The following is a 13,766-nucleotide window of genomic DNA, read 5'->3' as shown; positions in this document are numbered from 1 at the left end:
ATATTATTTTTAAAAACTCCTCCATGTCCAATACATCAATACATTGGCAAAAGAATGTCCCTGGAGGGCTGCCTCCATTACATTACTGGCAAGTCATAATTTTTTCTCCTTGTGGGAAGAGACACTGAAATGTTGCTATGCAAATGTCATCAGGGGGAGGGGATGATGACTAGTACTGCTGTGCGGACATCCCAAATCCACTGTGTGCAGTGCATTTCAGCAGGAGCAGCCAGTGCAAAAGAGGAAAATTTTCCTAAACAGAAAATCTTTGCTGATCAACATTCCCTCTGTTTCCACACACCTCCCTGGCGTTCCATTGCACAACTAGAACAAAAGGGACTGGAAACAATAGGTGTGGGTCCCCGGGGGGGGTTGGCGGAGTCAAGCACACTCGGGCTTCTTAGAGGGAGACTTGCTTTTGCTATACTGATATATCAATAAATTATTTTATATATATATTCTGCTCTCAGAAACAAGTCTCCCTCTAAGATGCCCGAGCGCGCTTCAGTAAAAATGATTTATCTTTATATCAATAAAAATAATTTATTGATATATCAGTATAGCAGAAACAAGCTTCTAAGATGCCAGGGCATAAAATCAGTGATTCAAACAGGAGGAAATTAACACGTACCGATAAAAGTTTTTCGGACAGTAGTCCTGGGATACAAACCACAGCACAACAGAGGTATGGAAAGTATTGGAAGAACTGGAAAACTTTTCCCTCGTGTGAGTAGGGCCTTAATCTGCTTGGCAATTCAACAGTGTGACAAATGTTAAGGGCTGGCACATCTATACACCACAGAAGCTTTCCATTTCTAGACGATACACCACCAATTTCATTCAAACGGGTATTTATGTTGTCCAATATAGAAAGTGGGACATTGTTCTCTTGCAGCATTTTTCAAAATGGCTGTTACTAAATTCTGCATTGTTCTTTTGGATCACAAAGCTGCACTTTAGAAAAGAACCTCAGAATATACTCATAACAGAGGGTATGGATTCCAGGAAATCCTTTTCTGGCTGCACTGAAAAATCCAAAATTAAAAAAATCTGTTCAAGTGTTCAAAAGGACGGATTTCAAATCCGTCCTTCACTTTAGGACGGATTTGAAACAATGCCGAGGGGCTTCCAGCCATGTCATCTGGAATCATCACCGGATTCTTCCGGACAGTAGTTCAAGTCAATTGCTGCTGTGCGTTGTGTGGATGCAACACTCTGCTTTTGGAACTGTTTTTTGTTCTGGCCATCTAGAGTGTCTGAAACCTGCACTCTCTGAGAGGCATTTTGGAATTCTGCTGAAACCAGGGATGCAAATACCCATTGTAGAATTCAACAGCTGTCAGCTTCTTCTTAAGGATCACGGCCTTTGCTCCAACCCAGCCTTCCTAGAAAAGGGAAACAGGCAAAGTGAGACTGGGAAAGGCCAGAGCACTTCCTGCAAGTCTACAGGGTCACTGCCCACAGCTAGAGGCTAAGCAGGCTGTCCCTCTCGGCTTTCAAGGCTTTGTAATGCCATCTTTCTTCGGCTACAGGAGTCAGCTTGGAGAACATGGGGGGGGCAGGGCCTGATTTAATTGGAGAACTTTGTCTGGGAGAAGGAGGAGGCAGAGGTTCCAGAAAGGCATTAGCATCCACCATAGTGTGCATTTTGAAGCCAGGGTAAAGACGACATGAGCAAGCAAGTAGAGCATAAAGTTACACTGGAAACCATTCCTTCAGTTTAACAAATTGGGACTAGACCACTGCCCCAACAGGGAAAGGGGGATTTTAAAGAATAGAATACCACACTTAGGAGCATACCTTGCAGTGGATCACTAATGCTTCTGACTTCTTATCGTAGAACACTGATCCTGGGAGAATCTCATTTTCAGGTCTTAACCTATCTGGACGGAAAACACGTGTTCTACTCATTGCTTTCCCACAACAAGTGATTATTAAGTTATAATAATAATATATTGTCATTGTAAGTATATACACAGTATACCCATACAATGAAATTCACAGACACCCAGAGACCAGACACATGCACACACACAAAATTCCCCAAACACTCCCCACCCACTAAAAAATCCCCCACTAAAAATACAAATATCTACACTGCAGGCCAAGTAACACAGTCCAACTAATTATTCACTACTGGTGGTCTTTAAGCTCATTATTAATTGCAATTATAGCTCTGGGATAAAAACTATTGAGAAAACGTGTGGTCCGAGTCTTAATTGTTCTATATCTTCTGCCAGACGGCAACAGTTCAAAAAAGTTATAAGCAGGATGGGAAGAGTCTCTCAGGAGGCTGTGTGACTTCCTTAGACAGCGGGATGTGAAGATGTCATCCAGGGTTGGTAGCTGGAGCTCGATGATATTCTGGGCAATTTTAATGGTTCTCTGTAGAGCTTTTTTGTCTGCTACAGAGCTACTCCCAAACCATGCCAGAATGCCATAAGTTAGGACACTCTCAATGGTTCAACCTCCTTCTATAACCTCATCAAAGTAACAGATCTTAAACGTGCTTCCCAGTGCTCCTTAAGCTCTGGCCTTTGTAAGGCTCAAGGAGAGACTTTTGTAACTCAGCTGGATCAGCTAATAAATCTTAACACACCTCATACTCTCCAAATTTGTTTCTGGGATCAATACATGCACGGTGCTTTTCGCTGACCTTAGATGTCACGATGCACTATAGCACAACTACCACTTTCCTATGTAAGTGGAGTGGCTTAGCTTTGGGTTACTAAAGGCTTTATAGATCCAAAGCAGTACTTTCAGAAGGGGACATACAGCCAAGCTGGATACCGAAACAGTAGTAAAAACACTTGCAGGAAACAAATTATGGGCAACAAAAGAAATATAAGCTCTACTTCATAGAATGCCCTGCAGTGTCATTTAACCTTTATTCCCCAGCGTTTTACAAATGGGAATATTAAATGATTCATTTACGAACCAATAAAATCAGGCAATGTCTCCACTTCTGCAAGATCCAGGAGCTTTACCACACTGCCCATCCACAGTGTTCGCAGGGGCATCTGAAAAGATACAGCACAATAAAATATCTAGGCACAACATATATTAACACGAGGCATCTTGTGTCTCAGGAAGTGGTGTTGTCCATGAAAGCTTACACTGAAATATAGCAGTTAGTCTTTAAGGTGCCACAAGAGTTTTCTTACTTTTTATTTCTCTTTTGTTTTTTGCCTGACTTATATGGGAGAAATTCAGAGTTACCTGCTGCTTTACAGGAATTCTAAGGAACTGTCTTACATTGAGCCAGACCACGACTCCACCTGGCCCAGAGTTGCAATGACTGGAAATGGTTCTCTAGGGAGTTCAGACATTCAGTTCCCCAGCCCTACCAAGGACTTAACGTGGGACAACTGCATGCAAAGCATGTGCTCTTGACAGACCAAGCCTGCTTCCTCTGGGAAGGTGCCATGCTCAGTTACCAGTAGAGAAAAGAACCAATTCCTCCTTTCCCCTGATGGTGTTTCAGCAGAGGCATGGCATGTGTAAAATCAACAGGATGTCCGCTCAGCCTGGAGGAGGTCTCCAGGCATAGGAGCAGAGCAGTCTTGTTAGTCTAGGGCAGCAAAACCACCAATAATTCACATAGCACTCTACTCAATAACTGGCTTTATCCACCACCAGCTTCTCTGGCCTGCAATTAAATGTATCAGCACCAAGAAAGAGGAGTGTGTCACTGGAACGTTTAATACATGAAGCGAAATCTAAGGCTAACAAAAATAACACATATTTCACCTGCCAAGCAATACAAAGTTATGTTGGGGAAAAGGCACACAATTTATGTTTGGTTTTTGGTCACTTTCTATTTGAGGGTGGACCAGAAGCTTCAACTATGCTACTATAGTAGTACTTTTTGTTGCTTTTCTTGAATGTTATTATTATTATTATTATTTATTTGATTTATACCCCACCTATCTGGACCGATGGACCACTCTAGGCGGAATGTTACTCTGTGTTCTTTTGAAGGCACAGCAAAGTAAAAGTTGGAAGTGAGTAATTTTTGTAAACCGATTTGCAAGACTGTTCTTACCAATGTTCCCAAGGCACGGTGCATCCTTAGTATTTGCTCAGGGGCCTGCTCTTCCCACTGAATGCAGCTCATAGCAGCAGTAACTTTAGGAGCTTTAAGATAAAAGCAAATGCAGGAGTCAACAGACCTCATTTTACACCTTAGCTCTTTAAATATTTGGACATCTCTTCTAAATAAACCCACCATTCAGATAATTGCATCACTAGTATTAAATTACTACAGTGTACGGTAATGTCATAATCCTTCCTCATCTTAAAAGAATGCCACCATACTCACCTCTTGGGCTCCCAACCCACCAATGGTGGGATTCAGCAGGTTCACGCTAGTTCTACAGAACCGGTAGCTAATGTATTATTGGTTCTGCAGAACCGTTTGTTGGCCTGCTGAATCCCACCACTGCCACCCACCCACAAATCCTGATGCTCTACGGTGATTCATTAGAAGAATCAGCTGCTGCTCCTAACTTTCCTAAATGAGAGGGGGGGGGGAAGAAAAGATTCCTGGTGAAAAACTGATTGACTTATTTCAAACACCTTGTAGAAGAACCCTAACTAATAAAATAATAGTAAATTAAGAAGGGAATTGAACCAGTCTATTACACCAGTGATTTCCAGCCTTTCTGACACCAGGGACAGGTTTAGTTGAAGACCATTCTCCCAAGGTCTGGGGGAGGGTATTTGTTATGCAGTAGGTTGCTGGAAAACAGCTTTGAATCAAGCCCATTACATGTATTATACCAGGACAAGATGAGTGGTGAGCAGGAGGTGAAATGCAATTGAAGCTCCACCTCCTGTTAGATCAGCAGCGGCTTAAAATCTAATAGGAGTGCAGACTTCTACATTAGACTCTAATGCCACAGGCCCAGCAGATCTTGCAGCAACAGGAGGGGAGTGAAGCTCCACCTCTTGTTAGATCAGCAGCAGCTCAGAACCTGATAGGAGCACACTGACAGGAGGCGGAGCTTCGCTCGCCACTCACCTCCTGCTCGCCGCTCATCTGGTCCCAGCGGCCCGTTCCTTCCAAGGCCACGGACTGGGACTGGTCTGTGGCCCGGGTCTTGGGGACCCCTGTATTAGGTAATACTGACTTCATTCAAGAAATACCCCAAACATACCAGCTGTTGTTCCTTCCTTTGGCTGCTCTCTCTTGTTCCTTAAACTTTCGGCTAAGTGTTCTAGAACAGCAATGAGCTGAGAAAAGAAAATCCAAAGCATATATTACAAAAGATAGACTCCTACCAATGTGATCATATTTATTCAAATTTCTAAACCAGGGAAGCACGTTTCTCCATTTTTATTGTTTCATCTGTCTAAAAATTAATGCTTCATCCATCGGATGATGAAGTTCTTCTTGTTTGGTTCACTGATACATAAAACCTTCACTATTTATTTATTTATTTATTTATTTATTTATTTTATTTCTATCCCGCCTATCTGATCATATTAGACCACTCTAGGCGGCTTACAGTAAAAACAACAATGTAATTTTAAAACTTTACAGCAGAAACTTAAATAAAAAAATAATAATAATAAAGAACAGAATAAGAAAAAAGATCGTCAAGGGTTTTCTGTTGGGAAGGCCCGCCTATACATCAATGTTTTTAGTTGTTTCTTAAAAATGCCCAGCGAGGGAGACTACCATTTCTTGTTGCAAAACCCACTTTGAAGAAGGGCCATGTTAACTTACCATATCTGCACCCAGTTTGGATAACACTGACTCCAATTCTTTTGCCGTGCAGTTGGGTGGAACTGGAACGGTTTCCTGTTTAATTATGGGACCTACATCAAACCTATGGACATAACACATAGCATTACGTTTTTACTTTTATCTTGGAGTTATGGTTTTTAAACAAAGAGTAAGAGCTCATGAGAGTTTGTAAATCAATGGGAGGACAAGAAGCTGTCAGAAAATTATAGATACACATCCCTGCAAGAAACAAGCCTTCAGTGTTTGATCTTACAAGGCCGCCGTCTTTCAGAGCTGCTTTAAGTGCCACTATTCTATAAAATCTAGATAGTAGATATACTACTCTACTTTGGTTAGAGTGGGTGGCATATCAGTTTAATAAATAAATAAATAAATAAATAAATAAATAAATAAATAAATAAATAAATAAATAAATAAATAATTTAAAAACTGCAGTACAGAGATACCAGAGCAAACATGAACTAAGGCAGTTTTGGCTGAACATCTCTACATACTTCTACATCTCTACATAAAACATACTGCCCAATGGTTTTAAGAGATCACATGAAACCTGCTACAACATTTTTGTAGTGTGAAAGTTTTGCTTTAGGTTCCAGACGACAAATGCCATTTGAACCTCTCCTCTCATTCTCCTACCCCTAGTCTTAATTCAATGCCCACTGTAGGATATACCTCCTAAACAAGTTCTTTTTGGCCCTGCTTCCACCTGTCATTTCTGAAAAATGTTTGGCATTCTTGGGGCTCTCCTTATTCTGTCACTTTGGCTCCAAAAACACTGACAATAACAAACTAAGTTCTTAGTTCTTATTATTAAGTAGCCATTGTCTGTACTTTTTTAATAAGCTCCAGACAACACAAAAATATAGAATCAAGCTGCATAATCCTAACCTTTGAATACATAAAAAAGAGAAAAGCATTTGTAATGGCATAATGTAGTTTTAACAGATGGGAAGATCACTCAGCACCCACAAAATTTTCAGAGTTGATAAAAAATAGGTTTTGACATGTTATTCCATTAGATAAAATAGCATTTATACCTCTTTGGCCTAATCTGCATTATTGTCACCCCAGTAACTGTAGCTCCATGGAGTACTGTGTGGATGATTGGTGCGGGACCACGCCATCTCGGAAGACAGCTGGGATGGACATTCAATACGCCACTGAATCAGAAATTTAGAAGAAATTTGGAAATCAGAAGAGAATACTAATTCTATAATATGCATAAGCACTTAGTGACCAATTTATTTATTTGATTTGTATACCACCCATCTGGCAGCCAAGGCCACTCTGGGCAGTTGACAACAAATAAGAAAAAAACAGCAGAGTAACAAAATAGCAAAATTAATACACAATACAAAACTTATAATACAATAAACACAATTAAAAGTGTAGAGAAATAAAAACATGCAACATGGCAGTATGATAAAAGTTATATTATTGGACACGATTGTATCAGAGTATAGTTAGTTCTGGGAAGGCCTGACTAAATAGTCAGGTTTTTAGTAGCTTTCTGAATGTGCCCAGAGAAGGGGCAAGGCGGACTGCGGGCAGAAGAGAGTTCCACAGTTGTGGAGGTTCCGTTGAAAAGGCCAGACTTCCGGTGGTTGTTTTCCAGGCCTCTCTCGGGGTCAGGCCTCTCAGCCGCCCTGCCTGCAATGATCGTATAGGATGGGCAGACCTAACCGGAAGGAGGCGCTCAGCCCGATATCGAGGTTCGAAACCATTCAGGGCCTTATAGGTTAGTAGCATCCCCTTGAAACTGGTACGGAAGCGAACAGGTAGCCAGAGTAAGGCAGCCAGGGTGGGGGATATATGTTGACATTTTCTAACCCCACCAAGAAGTCTCAACACCGCATTCTGGACCCGTTGCAGTCTCTGTAGCAGTTCCAAGGGCAGCCCCACATAGAGGACATTACAATAGTCTAATCTCGAGATTACCAGCACATGGACCAGCATGGTGAGGGACCTGGTGTCAAGGTAAGGACGTAGCTGGGTGATCAGCTTTAGGTGGAAATAAGCTGACCGGACCACAGACACTATTTGAGATGTCACTGATAGCGATGGGTCCAAAATCATGCCCAAGCTATGAACCTTATCTTTCATGGAAACAGTGTCCCCCCCAAAAAAAAAAAGATAAGGAGGCACCCAGACAACAGAGGCCCCCACCCACAGGATTTCCATCTTCTCCAGGTTCAGTCTCAGTCTGTTTTCCCTCATCCATCCCGGCACCGCATCCAGGCAGCACTCAAGGGACGGGACAGCATCCACTGCAGAAGGATGGAAGGGGAGATAGAGCTGGGTGTCATCTGCGTATTGGTGACACAAAGCTCCAAAACTCCTGATGACATCCCCCAGCGGCCTCATATAGATATTAGATAGCATTGGGGAGATGACCGACCCCTGCGGGACTCCACAATTGAGAGCCAACGGAGCGGATAACATCTCCGCAAGCTGAACTCTGAGGACAGTCCTCCAGGAAGGATCTGAGCCAGGGCAAAGCCTGAGCATCAACCCCCAACCCTGAGAGCCTCCCCAGGAGGGTACCTGGGGTATCAAAGGTGGTATCAGTGGTATCAAAGGCCACTGAGAGGTCGAGGAGAACCAGCAAGGACACTTTGCCCCTATTGGCCTCCCTCAAGAGGTCATCTTGCAGAGTGACCAATGTTGTCTCCGTGCCACGATGCGGCCTGAACACAGACTGGAATGGATCAAGGGCATCAGTCTCCTCCAGGAGAGCATGAAGCTGGTTGGCCACCACTCTCTCTACCAGCTTGCCAATAAAGGGGATACTGATGACTGGACAATAGTTGTTAATATCATCAGCCACCAGATTGGTTTTTTTTCCAGATAGGCCAAACCCTCTTTAAATAGGCATCTTAACATTCAGTAAAGTTGTTGCAAATATATACTGCTCAATTATGGTCCCTTTTCCACTTTATGTACAAATGTATGTTGCCATCAGGGGGGTGCATTTGACTTAAATCACAATTTAAATCATGCTTTATATTTAAAACATTGTGGGGTTTTTTTATTATTTACTGTATTTTTTTTAAAAAAATCCACTTTAAAATGTTTTAATTGTGATTTAAATCAATTTGATTTGAAAATAATTCCCCCCCCCCCCAAGGCTGGCATTCTGACAATTAACCTTATAAACTGTAGACAGTAGAGAAGCAGAGAACTGAAGGATAAGGGAAGTGGAACAAGAAAACAATCTGAATTTTTTTGAAATTGTTACATCAAACTGAAATTGTAAGATAGAAATGATTTAACACAGTAATAAAGATCCCCCATTTTGTTCACCTTGTGAGAGAGTGATAATAAGCTGAATACTTCAGGGAATAGTTCTAGCAGGCTCCACTTCAGGCACCAGTAACTTAATCCCACGCAGCATCCCTCCCCAGTGGTCAGAGACCTTCCACTTATATTAGCCAAATACTCTGAATTATGTAGATCACACTGAGCATGCTCCAATGACCACAGTCTTACTATGGGAACTTCAAGATGAGGTCCTCATGGAGCAGATGGCCAAATGATGCCACCACACCGATGTCAAAGTGCTTGCACGAGGCAACATCTGGCCAGAAGTGGACAGGGAGTTGAGACTGCTCTGCATAGTTCTTGACAGGCAGTCCTTTTGGCAGCTGGGGCTGTACAGTCACCACCTCCAGATGGTCTACAAGAGCATTCGGTCTGGGCTCCCTGCAACAGGACATTTTAAAAAAAGAGGTCAAATGGAAGATTTGACACTGCCAAGTTACCACCATGCCAAGATCTAAACCCCACAAGAAAACTGCTTTATACCAAGTCAGATATCTGCTCATCTAAGCCAGTACTGTCTACTCTAGGGGAGGGAAAACTTAACTCCTGGGGCTAAAACTGGTTGTCTCTCCGTATGTCCTTTCCCTGTAAGATCAATGTTTGGTGATTTCCCAACCTTTGCACAGTGTTCTTCTTCCTCAGTTCTAAAAAAGGTTGAACCTCTAAGGCTTTCTTAAAGATATAGTAAGTTCAAATGCTGGTTGATCCTTTGACGCCACCCACCATCAAAATAAAAACACCCTGAGATTGCTTTTGAAACAGAATGAGGCTCTCGCACTGAAAAGTCTGCTCAAGCTTGCCTCACATCTCTTAAAGTCTTGGTCACAAAGAAGTCACCAGAGATTACAAGGAGTGAGCCTGTCATTTGTGCACAAAGGATATGCTCTGCTGCTGAACTTGTCTTTTTATTCATACTTCTACTCCCAAACACTCTGGATCCCCATTATTCTGTATCTTGTAAGTCATCTATGATGGCTTTCTGCAGACTTACTGCCATACAGTTAAATTACGGACTACAAGCCTTTAGTCATTCAAGAGCCTCCATTACTGGACAAAGTATGTGCAGTTGAACGCATACTTTGTCCAGTAATTATTAAGTCCAGAGCACAGAAAAGAGTTCCGACTCCTGTCCTCTGAAGACGCCGGCCACAGACACTGGTGAAATGTTAGGAAGAACAACCTTAAGAACACAGCCAAACAACCCGAAAAGCCTAAGAGAACCATCGGATCCTGGCTGTGAAAGCCTTCAAAAATACAATTATTAAGTTCTTTGCACAATTTCTACATTTGCTTTAGATGTGCTTCTCATTTGCTATTTCAGATGGCTTTTAAAACTGTTTTCCGTCATACATACAGAGAGGGAGAGAAGCCGCTTGGAGGTTTTTCTCATGCCAGTGTAGGAATTAGCTAAATAAATGAATAGATCCTGAGGGTCTCGGGAAAAGTCCCTGCTGAGGCTGTCAAGATGGAACCTGTGCAGAGAGACTCTAGAAGGGCTTTCCAGGGAAGGGAGATACCGAAGGAGGGATTTTAGGAATGACGCTCCTCCCCCCCGTGAGTTTTAACGGCCCTGGAGGGATCTGAAGTCAAGCCTGCTGGGTCCTGGTCCGGCCCACGAAGCCTTGCACCACCCGAGGAAACCTCCAGCCCGTGAGCCCCTCGGTTCCACAGCAGGGATGGATGGGAACCCGCCTGCTGCCCACGACCCTCGCCCAGCCCACGCAGGCCATCCCGGGCTCTCCGAGAAGCCGGTCCGCTTCCCGGGGCTTTCTCCCCCTGTTTCCCCCCCCCCGCTCAGCCACCCTTCAACCCAACTTCCGGTTGCCCTCTGACCCCCACCCACCCACCCCCCGCTTCCCCTTTCTACCCCTGGGCCACAGGACACACCGAGTGGCCTGGAGGGCGCGGAGGGTCTCGACGGAGAAGTCGTCGGTGCCGAAGAAAAGGACCCTCCAGGGCGGCCCCGCTCGCCTCCTGGGAAGCTCCCCGGCCGCCGCCGTCCCGTGAGCCCGCCTCCAGCCGTCCCGCCCGACCCGCCACAACCAGCCCCTCATCGCCCCTCCGCCCGCCTCCTCCTCCTCCTCCCTCAGGCGTTGGCGTCGCGCGGCAATGACGTCAAGCGCGCTCGCCCGATTCCGAAGGCACAGTTGCGGGCGGGGAGAGCAGGCGGCGTGGGCGGGGCCTGGAGCCAAACGATGTCCCGGCCGAAGTGTCATCTAGAAACCATGGCAACCGTATCCATGGCTGCCGATCCCCCCCCCCCCAGTTCCAGGCCTCCTTGCGCTACATTCTCTCCCCACAGCCCTTGCTGTGTTGACACCCGAGGGCCTTGCAGGGAGGAATGCAACCGGGAGAGCTTCCATGTTTTTTAGCTTTAATACGCTGTTTTAATGATGTAAGGCGACTCGGTTCCTTTCTTAGGAGGAAAGGGCGGTGAAAACCTTTTAAATAAATAAAATAAGTAAATATTCTATTTGTCTGTCTGTCTTTGCTAGTTTTGTTTGAAGGCACAGTGAAGCTCAAGAGACAGGAAAAATAGGAGTGACTGCCTGATTCCAGCTCTTAAGCCTCATTGTTTGAGCCTCCACAGTTTCAGACCTCTGAGGAGGTGCACAACGTGTCCCTCGGCCACAGAAAGATCAAGCTGTGGGTTGGCTGGGACCACGGTGGGCTTTAGAGGACAGTCAGTGGATCTGAAAAACAGTCTCACGGCCTAACACATTCCAAGACTTTTAAATCATGTCACTTTGAACCTAACAGTCTCCATTTTCTCTGACTACAAATCCCATTCTCCTTCGGATCATCACATCCTGTTCTGAGGATTATGAATTTTCTCTCTCTTTTTTTTTCTTGATAACAGATCAAGACTCAGTTCTGTATTTTGGAACAAAATAATACGACGAATGGCCGAAGCTCCAGTGGGACATTCCCCAGGGTAACATTAGTACAGTACATATGAAAAGATCTCTGTAATGTTTGGCTGTCTATGAGTGTAATGAAAATGGGGAAGAAGGCGAGCACCAGGGTTCATTAATAGCACCATACGTAGGTGACATGGTCAAATGCTGTGGGATTTGCACTACGTCTAAAAGGGGTGAAATGTCAAGTCTTTGACTGACCGCATGATACAAAACCTGCTTGCAATTAGTTCCCGTCTTTTCTGCTCCCAAAGTGGCTTTCCCCCCTCTGTCACTGGGACCTTCTCCTTTTTTAAAGCTGGCATGATTCAAATGGGCCCTCTCCTCTGTTGCTATTTTTTTTTCTTTAAAATATTTTACCATGCTTTTCTCCTTCAAAAGGACCCAAGGTGGCTCACATCATTAAAATATAATATTTAAAACTAAATCCAAAAGGTATACAAAGGTTGAAAAGGATCAAAGAGTACACACTACAAGGTCAACAAATGCCAACTGGAAAACACATTGAAAATAGAAAGGCAGAATCATCCATTCAGCCAATGAGGGAGGAAAAGCTTGACTGAAGAGAAAGGCCTTGGCTCGCTTCTAGGAGGACAGCAAAGATGGGGCCTGCCTAGCCTCAAGTGGGAGGGAGTTCCAAAGTCTGGGACAAGCAACAGAGAAGACCTTCTCCTCTGTCTCCATCAGATGCACCTGCGAAGGTGGTAGGCCCAAGAAAAAGGCGCATGAGCCCCTGCGCCCCATGCAAGTGCTGTACCGCATTTGCGCATATCCATGAGCGCCCCTGCACCCCATGCAAGCACTGCACCACTGCTTGTGCATGTGCACAAGTGCCCCCACACCCCATGTGAGCACTGCACTGTACATGCACATGAGTGCCCCTGCGCCACGTGCGAGCGCTGCATCGCCATTTGTGCATGTGCACGAGCACCCCCGTGCTTTGCGCAGGCACGTACAGTGGCACGGTGCTCGCACATTTGTGCTCACGCTCTTGAGAGAGAGCGCACACACTTATTCACACATGCAGATGGGTGCGGGGGATGCCTCGCCTTCCCCAGGCAGTCCGCAGGGTGAAAAAGGTTGGGGACCCCTGCTCTAGCCAGCAGGTCACTAAGGCATGTGTCCCCATGGCCGGATGAGACCCTCCAAGCTTTCTGGGCAAGCATTGCAACCAGCATGAATGGTAGTGGCATCCACCCAGATAATGAATATTAACGAGATATATCTGCATGGACCAATGAGAGTGTTCTAGAGGTGGAGTCACCAGAGTCTCTGCAGGAGGAAGAGAGGGAGAGAATAGAGTTTTGAAGATGCTGGAATCTGGGTGAGGGAGAGTGGTGGTTGAGGAGGAGGAGGAGAATGGAGGATGTTTGGTTAAGAGTTAACAACACTGCTTGTACTGTCATCATCTGTAACAATAAACAATGTCTGCTTGGTTCTGAAAGATAAACAGTGTTGATGTCATCAACCAGTGGCAGCTGAATGACACATACTGTGAGCCCTTCGCTTGGTGGAACAACCAGGGGCCACGCGGGAACGTGACAACGGTGAACTCCCAAATCAGTCCCGCCACCCATCTATTCCCCCTTTCCCTTCTTTTCAAGTAACGCGGGCAGGGATGACGTTTCTCTGGTGACATCGGGTTTCAAATTAGTTTAAACTAGTTAATGTCCCCAGAGATGAGGTCAGTCCTGTATGCCTTACTTAAGAGTAAGGAAGAGAAGTAACGGATTGGGGTGTGTGTGATTCTATCGGGGTTCTTTCTCAGTTGTGAA

General features: G+C 44.7%; 1 protein-coding gene across 1 annotated transcript; it reads right to left on the bottom strand.

Moving 5' to 3' along the window:
* Nucleotides 1-517: 517 nt before the first annotated feature.
* On the bottom strand, nucleotides 518-11,275 carry LOC144584598 (methionyl-tRNA formyltransferase, mitochondrial-like). Its single transcript, XM_078380970.1, has 9 exons — nucleotides 10,961-11,275; nucleotides 9,242-9,454; nucleotides 6,790-6,912; nucleotides 5,732-5,834; nucleotides 5,160-5,235; nucleotides 4,046-4,137; nucleotides 2,939-3,020; nucleotides 1,801-1,883; nucleotides 518-1,385 (listed from the first exon to the last, which is right to left on the bottom strand). The coding sequence occupies exons 1-9, from the start codon at nucleotides 11,125-11,127 to the stop codon at nucleotides 1,248-1,250; spliced, it is 1,077 nt and encodes a 358-aa protein (XP_078237096.1). The 5' UTR covers nucleotides 11,128-11,275; the 3' UTR covers nucleotides 518-1,247.
* Between the last annotated feature and the right edge of the window lie 2,491 nt (nucleotides 11,276-13,766).

Source organism: Pogona vitticeps, chromosome 12 (assembly GCF_051106095.1).
Source record: "Pogona vitticeps strain Pit_001003342236 chromosome 12, PviZW2.1, whole genome shotgun sequence".
NCBI classification, from domain to species: Eukaryota; Metazoa; Chordata; class Lepidosauria; order Squamata; family Agamidae; genus Pogona; species Pogona vitticeps.
This window is presented reverse-complemented; position numbering and strand designations above follow the sequence as displayed.

Bases quoted from the DNA above. Each gene is read 5' to 3' on its own strand.
- LOC144584598 (XM_078380970.1), bottom strand. From the start codon at position 11,127: ATGAGGGGCTGGTTGTGGCGGGTCGGGCGGGACGGCTGGAGGCGGGCT. The intron at 5,835-6,789 runs GTATAAATGCTA...TTATGTCCATAG, and splicing joins ATGCAGATTAGGCCAAAGAG to GTTTGATGTAGGTCCCATAA. The intron at 5,236-5,731 runs GTAAGTTAACAT...TTCTTTTCTCAG, and splicing joins CCAAACTGGGTGCAGATATG to CTCATTGCTGTTCTAGAACA.